This window comes from Drosophila pseudoobscura, chromosome 3 (assembly GCF_009870125.1).
Source record: "Drosophila pseudoobscura strain MV-25-SWS-2005 chromosome 3, UCI_Dpse_MV25, whole genome shotgun sequence".
Lineage (NCBI taxonomy): Eukaryota > Metazoa > Arthropoda > Insecta > Diptera > Drosophilidae > Drosophila > Drosophila pseudoobscura.
The window spans coordinates 6,494,268-6,507,632 of NC_046680.1; the positions used below are offsets into that span (position 1 = coordinate 6,494,268).

General features: G+C 48.5%; 4 protein-coding genes and 1 long non-coding RNA gene across 8 annotated transcripts; 2 read left to right on the plus strand and 3 right to left on the minus strand.

Annotated features, from left to right (window-relative positions):
* Positions 1-297: 297 nt before the first annotated feature.
* Positions 298-3,988, plus strand: LOC4803666 (protein HID1). 2 transcript variants are annotated; one of them, XM_033378341.1, is made up of 3 exons: positions 298-419; positions 634-1,969; positions 2,026-3,988. In XM_033378341.1, the coding sequence occupies exons 2-3, from the start codon at positions 727-729 to the stop codon at positions 3,297-3,299; spliced, it is 2,517 nt and encodes an 838-aa protein (XP_033234232.1). In that variant the 5' UTR covers positions 298-419; positions 634-726; the 3' UTR covers positions 3,300-3,988. The 2 variants fall into 2 exon arrangements, with proteins under 2 accessions (XP_033234232.1, XP_015039259.2); XM_015183773.2 differs by lacking the exon at positions 298-419 and adding an exon at positions 439-559.
* Positions 3,989-4,256: 268 nt separating this feature from the next.
* On the minus strand, positions 4,257-5,455 carry mIF3 (mitochondrial translation initiation factor 3). 2 transcript variants are annotated; one of them, XM_001360313.4, is made up of 2 exons: positions 5,026-5,449; positions 4,257-4,965 (listed from the first exon to the last, which is right to left on the minus strand). In XM_001360313.4, exons 1-2 carry the CDS (start codon positions 5,355-5,357, stop codon positions 4,590-4,592), a joined length of 708 nt encoding a protein of 235 aa, XP_001360350.3. In that variant the 5' UTR covers positions 5,358-5,449; the 3' UTR covers positions 4,257-4,589. The 2 variants fall into 2 exon arrangements, with proteins under 2 accessions (XP_001360350.3, XP_015039260.1); XM_015183774.2 differs by having other exon boundaries at positions 4,851-4,965; positions 5,022-5,455.
* Positions 5,456-5,680: 225 nt separating this feature from the next.
* LOC117183665 (uncharacterized) lies at positions 5,681-8,605 on the plus strand. 2 transcript variants are annotated; one of them, XR_004468797.1, is made up of 3 exons: positions 5,681-5,900; positions 8,074-8,239; positions 8,372-8,605. It is a non-coding gene; the product is annotated as an uncharacterized lncRNA (long non-coding RNA). The 2 variants fall into 2 exon arrangements; XR_004468798.1 differs by having other exon boundaries at positions 5,684-5,900; positions 8,089-8,239.
* On the minus strand, positions 6,480-9,783 carry LOC4803668 (spondin-1). Its single transcript, XM_001360314.4, has 6 exons — positions 9,529-9,783; positions 8,896-9,290; positions 8,619-8,831; positions 8,306-8,560; positions 8,072-8,243; positions 6,480-8,002 (listed from the first exon to the last, which is right to left on the minus strand). The coding sequence occupies exons 1-6, from the start codon at positions 9,716-9,718 to the stop codon at positions 6,594-6,596; spliced, it is 2,634 nt and encodes an 877-aa protein (XP_001360351.2). The 5' UTR covers positions 9,719-9,783; the 3' UTR covers positions 6,480-6,593.
* A 264-nt stretch (positions 9,784-10,047) lies between these two features.
* Positions 10,048-13,239, minus strand: LOC6898177 (spondin-1). Its single transcript, XM_002138212.3, has 6 exons — positions 12,835-13,239; positions 12,388-12,779; positions 12,116-12,328; positions 11,799-12,056; positions 11,549-11,714; positions 10,048-11,492 (listed from the first exon to the last, which is right to left on the minus strand). Exons 1-6 carry the CDS (start codon positions 13,007-13,009, stop codon positions 10,087-10,089), a joined length of 2,610 nt encoding a protein of 869 aa, XP_002138248.2. The 5' UTR covers positions 13,010-13,239; the 3' UTR covers positions 10,048-10,086.
* Between the last annotated feature and the right edge of the window lie 126 nt (positions 13,240-13,365).

The following is a 13,365-nucleotide window of genomic DNA, read 5'->3' on the forward strand; positions in this document are numbered from 1 at the left end:
AAAAAAGATCTGAGTTTTGACCAAAAGGAAACGTATTACAACGATTTGGAAGATGGAACATTTGAAAAACATCGAGATTCATCGATATTGTCTCGTCGATGTTTCATGCACTCAAAGCATCGAAAATATCGACGTCCGCTTGTGCACTGAAAAAAACTATCTAGCTAATATTTGAACACGGCAAGAAATCCACGGAGACTTAAAAAACATCTCGTTGGAAATATTCTGCATATGCCTCGTATAATTTTACTGTACAAAAAAAGGCCAGACTTTGCGGAAACAAGCCAGTTGGCCAGCAAAGTACATTCAAAAGTTTGCATATTGTCGCACAGTGTAATTTTGTAAAACATTTCAATCCTGTTTGATATTCTATAGATATGCAAAATGCTTCCATCGTAATATTTACACATAATAAAAAGGTAGTGTAAGGAGTTGCAGATTTTAGCCATTTTTTGCATTTGTTTTTCGAATTGTATTGACTCAGAAAATCTGGCAGCACTGACGACCTGTCAACAGTGCACAACAACAAGAACAACAGAGCTGGTTGATTTTTCTTTACGTGCGTAGGCGAATTTGTGAATCTTTCGGATTTTAAACAGAAAAGTATTTAAATTGTATGTAAACTCATTTCAGACCACTGGAAACACTTGAATTGGGGCGACCGCACACGGGGCAGGTGGAAATCAGGCACTCAACAATACCAAAGCACATCAGAACCCAAACAATATGGGAAACACAGATTCAAAGTTGAACTTTCGCAAGGCAATTGTGCAGCTGACGCAAAAGAATCAGAAAATCGACCCCAGTGATGAGCAATTCTGGGAGCAGTTCTGGCAAGGCCATCAAACAACTCTTGAGGATGTGTTCGCTTTGGTTACATCGAATGAAATTCGACAAATAAGGAACGATAACCCAGCCAACTTGGCCACTCTGTGCTATAAGGCTGTCGAGAAACTGGCCCAGGCGGTGGACAGCAGCTGCCGCACTCAGGCAGAGCAACAGTGCGTTTTGAACTGTGTGCGCCTCCTGATCAGATGTTTGCCATACATCTTTGAGGATGATAAATGGCGCGATTTCTTCTGGAGCAGTTTGCCGTCCCAGGAAAAGACAATGCCTTTGGCCCAGTCATTACTGAATGCCATTTGCGATTTACTCTTCTGTCCAGATTTCACTGTTACATCGGCTCGTCGCGCGGGTCCGGAGAAGGCCGAGGAACTCGCCAATATTGATAGCTGCGAATATATTTGGGAGGCAGGAGTGGGATTCGCCCAGTCCCCACCTCACAATGCCCACATGGAGCGCCGGCGCACGGAGCTATTGAAGCTGCTTCTCACTTGTTTCTCAGAGCCGATGTACCGCTCGCCTCAACAATCCGAGGAGCCCAACAAATGGATAGCCTACTTCACCTCGGCCGACAATCGTCATGCCCTGCCTCTCTTTACGTCATTCTTAAACACAGTATGTTCGTATGATCCAGTTGGATATGGCGTACCCTACAACCACCTGATCTTTGCGGACACTACGGAGCCCTTGGTCGAGGCTTGTCTGCAACTCCTTATTGTCACGTTGGACCATGACATGGTGGTGCAGCAACAGCTCACCCAGCCTGGACAGCACTCCTATGACGAAGGAAACTGCGGGGACAATTTGTTCATCAATTATCTCTCGCGTGTCCATCGGGATGAGGATTTCCATTTTATCCTCAAGGGCATAACTCGTCTGTTGAATAATCCCCTGGTTCAAAACTATTTACCCAATTCCACAAAGCGTTTGCATTGTCATCAGGAGCTGCTCATTTTGTTCTGGAAGATATGCGACTATAACAAAAAGTTTTTGTATTTCGTTCTGAAGAGCTCAGATGTTTTAGACATACTCATTCCCATATTGTATCACTTGAACTACTCTCGGGCGGACCAATCCCGCGTAGGCCTGATGCACATAGGAGTATTCATACTACTGCTGTTGTCAGGTGAGTCCCTTTTTTATTATTGACAGTGTGCAACGACTTAAGTTCTTACATTTCAGGGGAGCGAAACTTTGGTGTTCGCCTAAATAAGGCTTACTCCGCCACTGTACCGATGGACATTCCGGTCTTCACCGGAACTCATGCGGATTTGCTCATCACAGTGTTTCACAAAATCATTGCAACTGGCCATCAGCGCCTGCAGCCGCTGTTCGATTGTCTGCTGACTATTTTGGTCAATGTTTCACCGTACTTGAAGACCCTTTCGATGGTGGCCAGTGTGAAGCTCCTGCATCTTCTCGAGGCCTTCAGCACGCCTTGGTTTCTGTTATCAGCGCCAAGCAATCATCATTTGGTGTTCTTCTTGCTGGAGATCTTTAACAACATAATACAGTATCAGTTTGACGGGAACTCGAATCTAGTGTATACCATAATACGGAAGCGTCATGTGTTCCATGCCATGGCGAATCTCCCCACAGATATGGCCGGGATAGCCAAGTGTATGAGTGGGCGCAAGGCAGGTGGAAAGTTCAATTTGCCACGTGTACCGCAGCGGAGGATAGCAGCTGCTTCGCAAGAGCTGCCCTCAGCCCACGTGCCGGAAGAGTATAATGATGATGAAGATGAAGATGAGGAGGAGGACACGATAAATGCGGAGCCGAAGGCTGAGGAAGATCTTGAATCGGAAACGGAATCCCATGAGCGGTCACAAATAGAAGAGCCACAGCCAGAGATACTAACTGCTCAACCAGCCGAGCCGGGCACTTTGAAAACATCCTTGCTAGACACACCAGCCATCAGTCAGATGACTGAGCGTGAGCAGGCCCATCCAAATGATAAAACGCAGACGGAAGAATCTACTGAAATCGTCCCGTATGACAAGTCCCCCGTCACAACACCAACGGGTGGTCGAAAATCTACCTCACCCACCAACCACCAGTCACGGCTATCGGTGGCCCATCGCAGCAGCATTCGCATGGTTCCCGGCGAAGGGGATCGATGGGCACCCACACCCGAGTGGATTGTCTCCTGGCGCTCAAAGTTGCCGCTGCAGACGATAATGCGCTTGCTTCAGGTTCTGGTACCGCAGGTGGAGAAGATATGCATAGACAAGGGCCTTACTGACGAATCAGAGATCCTTAAATTTCTGCAACATGGAACGCTGGTTGGCCTGTTGCCTGTTCCACATCCCATACTAATACGGAAGTATCAGGCAAACGCAGGCACCACAGCCTGGTTCCGCACTTACATCTGGGGTGTCATCTACCTGCGCAATGTGGAGCCTGCCATTTGGTATGATACGGAGGTCAAGCTCTTTGAGATTCAGCGCGTCTAGGTCAGTATCTGGAATCACCAATGCAATCAAAGCGGCAACAATGTAACTAAAACGCTTTTGGCATTTACTGTAGTTAAATTATTTAGTGCATATATCATTCCGGAAGTTTAAGTGAAAATGTCAATGTTTAATGAATTCCTTTTACCATATTGTATGACTTCTTATCCGTTTCAAATTCATCAAGAATATCTCCAGTATGAGGCTTATCAGTTGCAACAATATAGCGTGAGTTCTTTTTTGAGGATAGCATTTTGTTAATGGCTTTTTACATTGTTATTTAATTCCCTTTTTTCGTTCTCTCTCTATCTTTTTATCCAAAAACATGTATTAATTTATTTCAGCCGTTTAAGCATAAAGTTTTTGTGTGTTTTAGTCATAAACTAAATTATTAAATTAATCTTTTATTTATTTTGTGTAATATAAAAATGTTCCTTGTGCCGTATTTTTAGTTGATTGCTTTAATTGCTTAAACTATAATGTATCTTGTGCGCCGCCTATAATTTGTATCCATACAAAGCAAAATTCACTGCTATAGTCGTCGGCTTTTAGGTACACGAAATAAATGAATGTCCAAAAGTCAACAAACTTTTGCTCTGATTTGTTGATTTTTCAAGTTTCTAATATGATTAAAAAACACTATTTATATTTATTTCCAAACCAAATAAAAGCTTTACCTGCTCGTGCAACAATAGTAGACTTTAGTTCAATTGTAAGCTTTGCTTTAATCTGACTTCATATTATAAAGAAAGAGTGTAATATTTCATTAACTTATGTGTTTAGAATCCATACAATTCATAACACATGCTATATACAAAATATATAACAGAAAATACCAATTAAATTAATGGCACCTATATAAAATCAACACAAATCTATATGAGAAATAAAAGATATCGAAGTGAATAGATTGGAGTTTTAACTTTATCATATCATGAGTCCCATGAAAAATTCGAATTATCTTGAGGTTTTCTGGCTGTTTATTAATTGGCTTTTCAATACAAAATAAAAATTATCTTAACGAAAATGCTGAGCATACATCAGACTAAACTTTTCAAGCATTCAACTATCCTTCTTGATTAGAGCGTGCATCCAGAAGACATATTTCATAGTAAATATAAAAATAATTGATGCGGCCGCCACCTTTCCAGGTTTGGTTGGATCAGTGGGTCGTCGTCCCCCATTATTTTGCGTGGTGGAGTAGTTATGGGCGCCCCGTTTAATGACAATGGACAGAGGCAACGCCATTGCTGTGTAATGATTGGGATTTATCCGAGGCAATGGCGTTAGTTGTCACGACTGGGAGGGGGTAGGCGTAGTTGGGGCTGGCTGCGTCACAGGCAAAATGCTAAATTTTATATATGAACCTTTGCTGCGTTTTTGAACTATTTTGCCAATGACCAGCGGCTCTGTAATGGTTTGTCCAATAGCCTTGACTATGCGCTCAGCGCTGCTTTCGTCAGATCCGCTAGCACTGCCCTGGATGAGTATGCGGATTTCGTGTCGCTTGCCCAGCCATTTCACAATATTCTTGAGTCGCGACTCAAGATCATGCTCCGCTATTCGGGCACCTATTGTCAGTGACTTCTCAGACTTTTTGTTGATTTTGTCGGTAGCGGTGTTCGTTGCACCCCCATCATCGGCTAACATTTCCGCAGACGTGACAAGTCTGAAAGAATGTATTCCAATTAATAGAGAGTTTCCCTATAACTGCGTATTTAGTACCAACTTAAACATGGCGCGCCCGGTTTTGGTGTCCGTTTGGTCCAGACGCAACAGGTGCAACTCTCGCCGCTTAGCCAGCTTTTGGGCTTCCTCCAAGGTGGTTATGCTCAGTGCCTGGTTGTGCTGAACAAGTGTAATCTTTTGTGGCGGATTTTTTGGTTTTTGGTCACCACCTGACTTTTTTCCTGTTCCTGGAGCTCCAGCCGTCCTTTGTGATTGTGCCAAATGCCAATAAAGTGATAAATTACGGAGTTGTTGCTGGTGTTGAGCCATTGCAGCAACCTGTTGCACCCTCAACATGCTACGCATCATGAATTGAAAACGTTGCAAATGCATTTCTTCTTATATTGTTATTTTTACTTTTCACTTTTGCTTTTCTTTGTGCTTGTGCAATTTGCGTTTCGTGGTTGTAGGCAGCTCTGGAATACAGCTGATTATGCTGATATGACACTAGACTGGTGCGAACTTGATAGCAAACCGCAAAATAAGTAGTCGTAACCGTCTCAAATTATTCTACAGAGAATTTATTAAATTCATTAATCAATCTCAAATCGATTTTTAATAATTTTTCATAGACTTTAAGGGTAATTCGTAGCTAACGTCGCAGTTTGGGAATCCTCCTCGTGATTCTTACTATTCGTACTATCGTGCATCGGCATATGCACATGTCGAGTGCCATCACTATCAGCTGTCGGCTAGTTATCAAAACAAAAAACACAAACAAACACCTTGTGACGACCGGCAAGCGAATTATTTTTGATACTTTTTGTGCAGTGGAGAATTCACAGAATGAATTTCGGTTCATTTTGGCACCCAGTCCCACGGAACTGGCCAACTTCTGCGTCTAAAGACATAAAGAGATCCCCGACAAACGACTGGGTAAGTGGCCGTTGTGGCGTCTGAAGCATTTATATTGAAATACAGGCTCAAAATGGAGTCTACTTGATGCTTTAACACGTCTGTCGTCCCACGTTCTGCAGAGTTCAAGGAAAACGATAGATTCTATTTATTCGAGACCTTTGACACGTATTACTCTATCAGTGAGTCGAGCGGCTTGTATGCCTCCTCCATTTGAAACCTGTTACATTCCTTCGACCTGTTGTCGAAAAGCTGGCCCAGGGCATGACAGAACAGCTCGGCGTCAAGGAGCCGCCTATGAACCATTTCACACTGCTCCTGTTTGAATCTCTCCTATCTCTCTGCTCTTCTTATCTCCTAGTATTGAGGCAGGAGTTGACCAGTTCGGTGCGATTGATCTTCATTCCACTTGCCTATATATTCTATAGTTACAATACATAGTAGAAGGCAGAACAAGGCCGACGAAACGCTCTCGGTCCTGAACGAAACAGGTACGCAAGGGAGCTGCTCCTCTTCCCAGCAGGAACACCAAACGTTGTGGATGCACCCGAGAGGTCCTCCGCTGCTACCCTCCGACAGTGAAAGTGACTGAATGAGACATCCTGTTTTATCCCTAATATATTATTAACTAAATACATATACGGTTAGAAAGCTTAGTGGAATAATGCAAACCTAAAAAAGTATTTACTAGATATTAAAATGTACATAGGTAATTTAATTTCTACCGCGTTGCCGTTGGCCACCGTAATTCCGTCTTCTATTTGACGCTCGTTGCTCTTCCCGGACTCTCTCCTCGGCATACCATGTGGCTCTCAGTGCCTGGCATTCCGGAGAATTGGAGCGCATCTGCTGCAGGGGAGCGAACTCAGGCAGGCGACACTTCTCGCACTCCTCCCACCTGCTGAATTTGTTCAAATTGCGATCGCACGGATCTGTTGCATACAACATGCATTCATCGGCACAGAAGTTGTAGAACCAGAACTGTCCCGTTATCGTTTGATTTTGGCAGCGCGGCTGAACGGTGTGCAGCATTTGGAAGCAGCGGGTCGACAGGACGGGATCAGTGTCGCCATTGCGGTAGCCATTGGGTCGTTGCCATGCTTCCTGCTCTGTACCAGCGCCAGGAATGTCTGTATCCGATGTAAGGAACTCTCTGCTGTGTGTGTTTCCGGGACCCTGTCGCTGCCAAGGAGCCCGTTCTACATCCTCTAAACGCGACGGCTGGTAAATGTCACTGGGACGTTGGCGTGACCAGGGTGATGGTGGTTCCGTTATCGGTTCATAGCCGGCGGCGACATTGTAATTACTTTGAATCCTGGGCTGCTTGTAGGACGGTGGCTTCTGGTTCAGAGTTGTCTGTCGCTCTGGAAGCCACATATCATCCGATTTCTGTGAGCTGTCGCCCCAAATGGGGGTGTGGCCTTTAAGGTTGCCAACCGAAAAGCCGAATCCCGATCGATCCTGATTTATTGGAGTCCCATCAGAGCCTCTGTTAGAGTTTCCCTCAAATCTATTGGCGTCTAGTTCTGAGGGTGGACCATACATGCCTCCGCCGCCTCGTCCGCCCATGGACTCTTCATAAGGTGACATACCCATGTCCATGTCGCCGTTAATTGATCCTGGCAGATTACCGAGGCAAGCTCTGCCCTCACATTTGCGCGTCTCTTGCAAGTCCATTCGATGCACACTCTGGCACTTCGATTCGGCTCCAGGATTGAGATACTGGCGCTGCCTCATTTCGTAGCCCTCTCCGCAGGTCACGCTGCATGCACTCCAGCTGCCCCAACGGCTCAGTTGACACTCGGGCCCTCGTTGCTGGGACGACTGACGGATGTTTCCGCCCATTCCCGCGCCCATGCCAAAGCCCGTTCCCATTCCCATTCCAGGGTCCAGATCATCAAAGTCTTCAACGTTCCCCATTAGATTCTGTGCACCGCACATCTGGCCCTGGCACTCGCGTTCGTCATACTGCGGCTCATTGCAGTTGTAGATCTTCGCCAGCTCAGGCTGCTTGTAGACGCGTCGCCTGTACTGCATGCCATCGCCACATTTGGATGAGCAGTCGCTCCAGCTTGACCAGGGATGTGTAAGGCACTCTCGGGGTACCTCTGCTGGATTGTTTGCTGGGGATTGGGGGATCAGTTGATTATCATAACAAATGGGACATCTATATATACTCTCGCTACACTCACAGTCTTCATCCGCACAGCGCCGCTCGTAGATGCGTTGACGTCGTACGGTCAGGATTGCCATGGGCTTCATGGGAGCCCCCGTCTCGTCGTAGAAGGGCGAGCGAGGATCATTTGGAAAATCGGAACGCATGCGCCTGATGACATCTGGAGGGACCTGCGGCTGGTCAGGTGACTATCAAGTAGAGAGGGCTCAAAATTAGTGCAAAATTAGCGACTGATCGTGCTATCGCCTACCGTATAGCTTGGCCCCGCATCCGTGCCGACATCCCAGGGATACAAATTAATAACCTTTCCCTCCAGCCACGTGCAGTTCCGCAGACATAGCTCCAGTCCACTGACGCCCACGATCCAGTCTGGCGAGGGCTCTATTTTGGAGGCAAACGATACCATGTGATGCAATGGATCCACTCGTACCGAGGCCATGGACTTGCTACTCATATTGGGGAACGACGGGCCGCGTGCCTTGATAATAGTGCGGATCTTTTGATCCTGTTAAGACGTGGCGTTACTTTGGATTCCCAGCCGATCTAGAGAAATATCAATTCACCCGAAAGTTGATGCTGAATTCCCGCTCGAGCAGACGCGAGCTGCAGTGCTCCGCATACTGCTTGAGGCCCTCGCTCGCCAGGGATCCGGATTCCCAGAAGCGGTAGTCGGCGCTGTGGGCAGCCCCCAAAAGCTCACAGAATCGCGTTTCCCAGCCTCGAGCTGGAAAGTCCCTTGGATGCAGGTTGCGGGACCAGACGCCTTCAAATATCAGCTGTATTGTTGGACAACAAAAAGGTTACTTGAGAACTTCTACGCCTTTGCTATACCACTCTCACCTCATAGCGCGCCTCGTCGCAGGCACAGCAGGGTATATCCATCAAAGGAGCCGTCGGCTGGCTCTCCACATCGTCAACGACCTCCTCGCAAATACGTCGCGTTAGTCCACCGTCATCCATGTGCCATACGTCACGATGCTGCAAGACCGTAGCCCGCATAAGGATACAGCCGCTGCCTGGCTCGCTGGGCGCCACCCAGGTCAGGTGCATGTGGGTCTTTGGATTGGTGTTGGTGTTCTCCACCATGTTTATGCAGTTGGGACTGAAGCGCGACTCGGTCATGTCGCTCAGCTCAAAGCTGCCGAGGTCATCCGCATAGTTGAAGTCCCCGTTTTCGTTCTCCAGCGCCAGAATGAAGCTAATATAGCGATGCCCATTGAATGCATTCAGGGAAACTGTAAGATCATTCAGTTCTTTAGCTGTTATCGCTGACCTTGAATAATCGTGTGCCAGGCTTTCGAATTCGCCAGAGCCCGCGATAAGCCAGATCGACTCAAGGCACATGTGCGTAATTTGTTTACTAAACAATAAACATTGCGAAATCTTGGAAGCCTAGCTATTCCGATGATGCCTCAAAGCCCAAGGCTCTCTTCCCATGAAGTTCAAGCGCAAGGGCCAATGAACTTTACTCACCGTTGTACTCCTGTCCGAGAATGTATGTTTCCGGATTGCCTGTTATGCTTATCACATAGTTCTCATCCACTGGCGACTTGGGCGTGGCCGTGTTTGCCGGTCGGCGTGTACAGATCAGACTGCGGGCTGTGCCGATCGTCAGCGCCGCCAGAAGCAGTGGAAACAGAGGAACAGAGTCGGTCCGCCACATTCTGAAAAGTCTATAACCATTCGACTTGGGCGACTGTTGCAAACTGAGCGAAGCTTTTTCCCTTTTGCGAAAAGTGAATCAGAAAGAGAGTCTTGGCTGCTGTTCCGACGGTTCCCCGATAAGCCCCAGCAGTGTAGTAGAGTGTATTGCCGAGCGCCTTATTTTTCTGACCCACTGATTCCTATAGACTGCGACTGGGGCCTTATCAGCGCCGGAAAAACAACCAAAGCTTTGGTTCTCTTCAAAACTGCGACAGAGAAACCGAAACCCAGATGAAATTCTCTTTCAACTCTGGATGAAAGTCGAGTAAAAAGAACCTGACTGGCAATTATTCATCGTAATACTTTATTAAGCAATCCGACCACTCTTCAGCTGCCATAACGACCCGTCCTGTACGGATCGTTTGTGTTCCGTGTGTGTGACAGCGGCTCACCTATATCCCCTATCGCTTCGCCGAATCGAGCAGCGCCATAAGCTTCGCCTGTCTGGGCATAGGATCCCCCGGTCTGGGCGTAAGCTCCCCCGCCATATAAATCCATGGATTCATTTTCGCTACGCTCCACGTTCATCTGGGGCTGCAGACATGTACCCTCACAGGCCATCAGCGAACGGAAACGGTTCTTGTTCTCATCGCAGTTGTCCGTGGTGAAGATCTTGCACTCGTGGTCATCGTGGTCGTAGAACCAGTAGTTGCTTACAACCACCGGATTGGCCAGGCAAGGACGAGTGGAGGCAATGGGTTTCTCGAAGCAGTAGTCCTGGACCACATTGTAGTTGCTGTTGCCGCTGCTGCTCGGCGGCTCAGCGATGTCCTGCTGGCGACTGGGATAGCGTCCTGCGTAGGGAGATCTAGTGGTGAAGCCAAGGCCCGGCCTCAGGTTAGGGGTGGTGTAATCATTGCTGTTGTATCCGAGGTTGTAATCATTGTAGCTACTCCCGGGTCTGTTACCCAGCATTTTCTCACTGCCGTAGGTATTATAGTTGGGCCGCTCTTGATCGAGTGGCTGGCGATTTGTGTTATAGCCCCGTCGACTGTCGGTTGGATCAAACGGTGTTCGTTGCTGGCTGTCCGTCTGGCCAAAGGGCGCGTTGGTGTCCTGCGATCTATCCGCAGAACCGTACGATGACCTGCCAAAGGCATTGTCATTCTCAGCGGGGCTAAAACCCTTTCTGTTCCATCCTTGATTAGCTGATCCTCCATACGGACTATCCAGCCTGTTATTGTGGCTATTAGTGTTCCAGTTGGGTGTCTGATTGGGTTCGCCGAATAGCTCTGGCTCCGGCAAACCATCGAGCTCCCCGTTGTCAGGTATGGTTCCGCCACAGTCCGAGCCCAGACACTGCCTTGTCTCCTCCAGTGGAAGTCGCATGACCGTCAGACATCGCGGCCTCGCCTGTGGATTGTAGTAGTCGCGGGTCCGCGTGGAGATGCCTCGGCCACATGTTTTTGAGCATGGCGACCACTCACTCCAGTTGCTCAGCTGACACTCGGCCATGGAGCCAGTGCCTGTCGCACCCTCCCCACCCAAACCCAAGCCCACATCCACACCGGGACCCGCAATGGCGTACTCTTCCTCCTCCTGACCGCACTGGGTGCCCTGACACTGGCGAATCTCCTCCAGCTGAATAACGCAGTTGTAATTGGCCGCTAGGTTGGGATTCTTGTAGCTGCGGAAGCGCTGGGTATAGCCCTGACCACAGCGGGTGCTGCAGTTACTCCAATCGTTCCAAGGATGTACGGCGCATTCCAGGGGCGCCCGTCCACCTTGCGATACTGAGTAAGCCAAGCGTCAGCTATATAATTGAATCATTATGTTTCTGGTCACTCACCCTCCTCGCACTCGCGAATGTAGAGTTTCTTCCTGGTCAGGTAGAGCGTGGCCAGGGGCTTCATTGAGGCGCCCGTATCGTCAAAGAATGGCGAACGGTAATCGCTGGGATACGAAGAAGTTATACGTCGTATCACATCTGGTGGAACCTGTGGCTGATCGGGAGACTGAGGGAGAAACCCGTTCTTCCATTAGAAATCTGTGACTGGCAGCATGTGGTCTGTGATCTGGGACCTGTGATCTTTACCCACCATATATGAGGGTCCTGAATCGGTGCCAATGTCCCAGGGGTACAAGTTCAATACCTTTCGCTTCAGCCACGTGCAATTGCTGAGGCACAGCTCCAGACCCGCCACACCCAGTATCCAATCGGGCGATGGATCGATTTTGGCAGCCAGCGAGATTTGATGATGAGCCGGATCCACCCGAGCATTGGCCAGCGTGGAGCCAAAGGCATTCAAACGATGAGGGATGCCCGGGGCTTTGATGATGGTACGCACAGCGCCGTTCTGTAAGAGATCACCAGATGGAACAGGAGCCCTCACGAAAAGAAAAGGAATAGCCAAACTTGGGTGTTGTCTCGGATCTCCTGCTCCAGGGTACGGGTGGCGCCATGCTCGGCCATCTCGCGCATGCCCAGGCTGGCTCGTCCTCCGTAGGCCCAGTAGCGGTATTCATTTCTGTGCGAGGCGCCAATCACCTCGCCCAAGCGTGTGCGCCAGGCCTCGACTGGGAAGTCCTTGGAATGCGTGTTCCTGGTCCACTTGCGCTCTAGGACGATCTTGAAAGGAAAAGGAACTGTAACGGCGTAACATTCTGGGCCAGTCTTGGGCGTCCCACCTCGTACTTGGCCTCATCGCAGGCACAACAGTTTTGGAGTGGCGGCGTCATGCTGTTCAGCTCGTCAATTTCCTCGGGGCAGACGCGTTTGGTGAGGAAGCCTTCATCAATGAACCATACATCACGTTGCTGCACTACCCCCGCCTTGATGAGCACACAGCCGCTTTCGGGAGACTTCGGAGCCACCCAGGAGACTTCGATATGGGTCTTGGCGTTGGTGTTGGTGCTCTCGACCATGTTCTCGCAGCCGACGCTGAATCTGGTGTCCGGGGAGCCCAGGAGCTCAAAGTGCCCGGTCATGTCCAGTCCATTGAAGGCCACCGCCTGATCCTCGCTCTCGATGACCAGCGTGAAGCTCACGAATTTTAAATTGATGGGACAGGAAAGCGACACTGTGGAAATTTATGATAGATGGATGGATGGATGGATGTGCACGGGACCCCTCACCATTGTACTGATGCTCGGGTACGTAGGTCGCTGGATTTCCATCGATCAAAATCCGAAAGTTTTCATCGACAGCGGACCGTTCGCCGCTGGCTCCTTGAGGGATTCGATTACATGCCCCCCGCACGCCCCGAATCACCAAAATTTGTAGCACAAGCACCCGTACAAGTCGCCACATCGCGTCTCGATCTATAGCTGTCCACAGCTCAGCGTCGACTGACTGCTCGGCGGCTGGGTCAGTGCCGAAATTGGTGAATCGTCTCTATTAATCGTTGAGCTTTTCAATTATCTCATCTTGATTGAGTTGCCGTCAATTGGTATAGTTTTTTGTTTCTTCTTGTGTGTGGCACGCTCTCCAATTGACGATTTGGCGCTTGAGTTCTTTGAACTTGGACCAGGGCGCTGAAGGAGGCAAGGGCCGTGCCACAGTCGTACAGCAGATTTGGGTCAATGACGAAAGTGGCATGAAGCGGAAATATTATACTACAGAAGTGGAACTTTAGCTGGGAACTAGAGTTCCTTATTATTCGATTA

Coding starts and splice junctions, on each gene's coding strand:
- LOC4803666 (XM_033378341.1), top strand. CDS start 727: ATGGGAAACACAGATTCAAAGTTGAACTTTCGCAAGGCAATTGTGCAG. Junction 1,970..2,025: donor CATACTACTGCTGTTGTCAG/GTGAGTCCCTTT, acceptor CTTACATTTCAG/GGGAGCGAAACTTTGGTGTT.
- mIF3 (XM_001360313.4), bottom strand. CDS start 5,357: ATGCATTTGCAACGTTTTCAATTCATGATGCGTAGCATGTTGAGGGTG. Junction 4,966..5,025: donor ACCGGGCGCGCCATGTTTAA/GTTGGTACTAAA, acceptor ACATTCTTTCAG/ACTTGTCACGTCTGCGGAAA.
- LOC4803668 (XM_001360314.4), bottom strand. CDS start 9,718: ATGTGGCGGACCGACTCTGTTCCTCTGTTTCCACTGCTTCTGGCGGCG. Junction 9,291..9,528: donor TCTCGGACAGGAGTACAACG/GTGAGTAAAGTT, acceptor ATGATCTTACAG/TTTCCCTGAATGCATTCAAT. Junction 8,832..8,895: donor GCGACGAGGCGCGCTATGAG/GTGAGAGTGGTA, acceptor CCAACAATACAG/CTGATATTTGAAGGCGTCTG.
- LOC6898177 (XM_002138212.3), bottom strand. CDS start 13,009: ATGTGGCGACTTGTACGGGTGCTTGTGCTACAAATTTTGGTGATTCGG. Junction 12,329..12,387: donor GCGATGAGGCCAAGTACGAG/GTGGGACGCCCA, acceptor TTTCCTTTCAAG/ATCGTCCTAGAGCGCAAGTG. Junction 11,493..11,548: donor CATTCGCGAGTGCGAGGAGG/GTGAGTGACCAG, acceptor TGGCTTACTCAG/TATCGCAAGGTGGACGGGCG.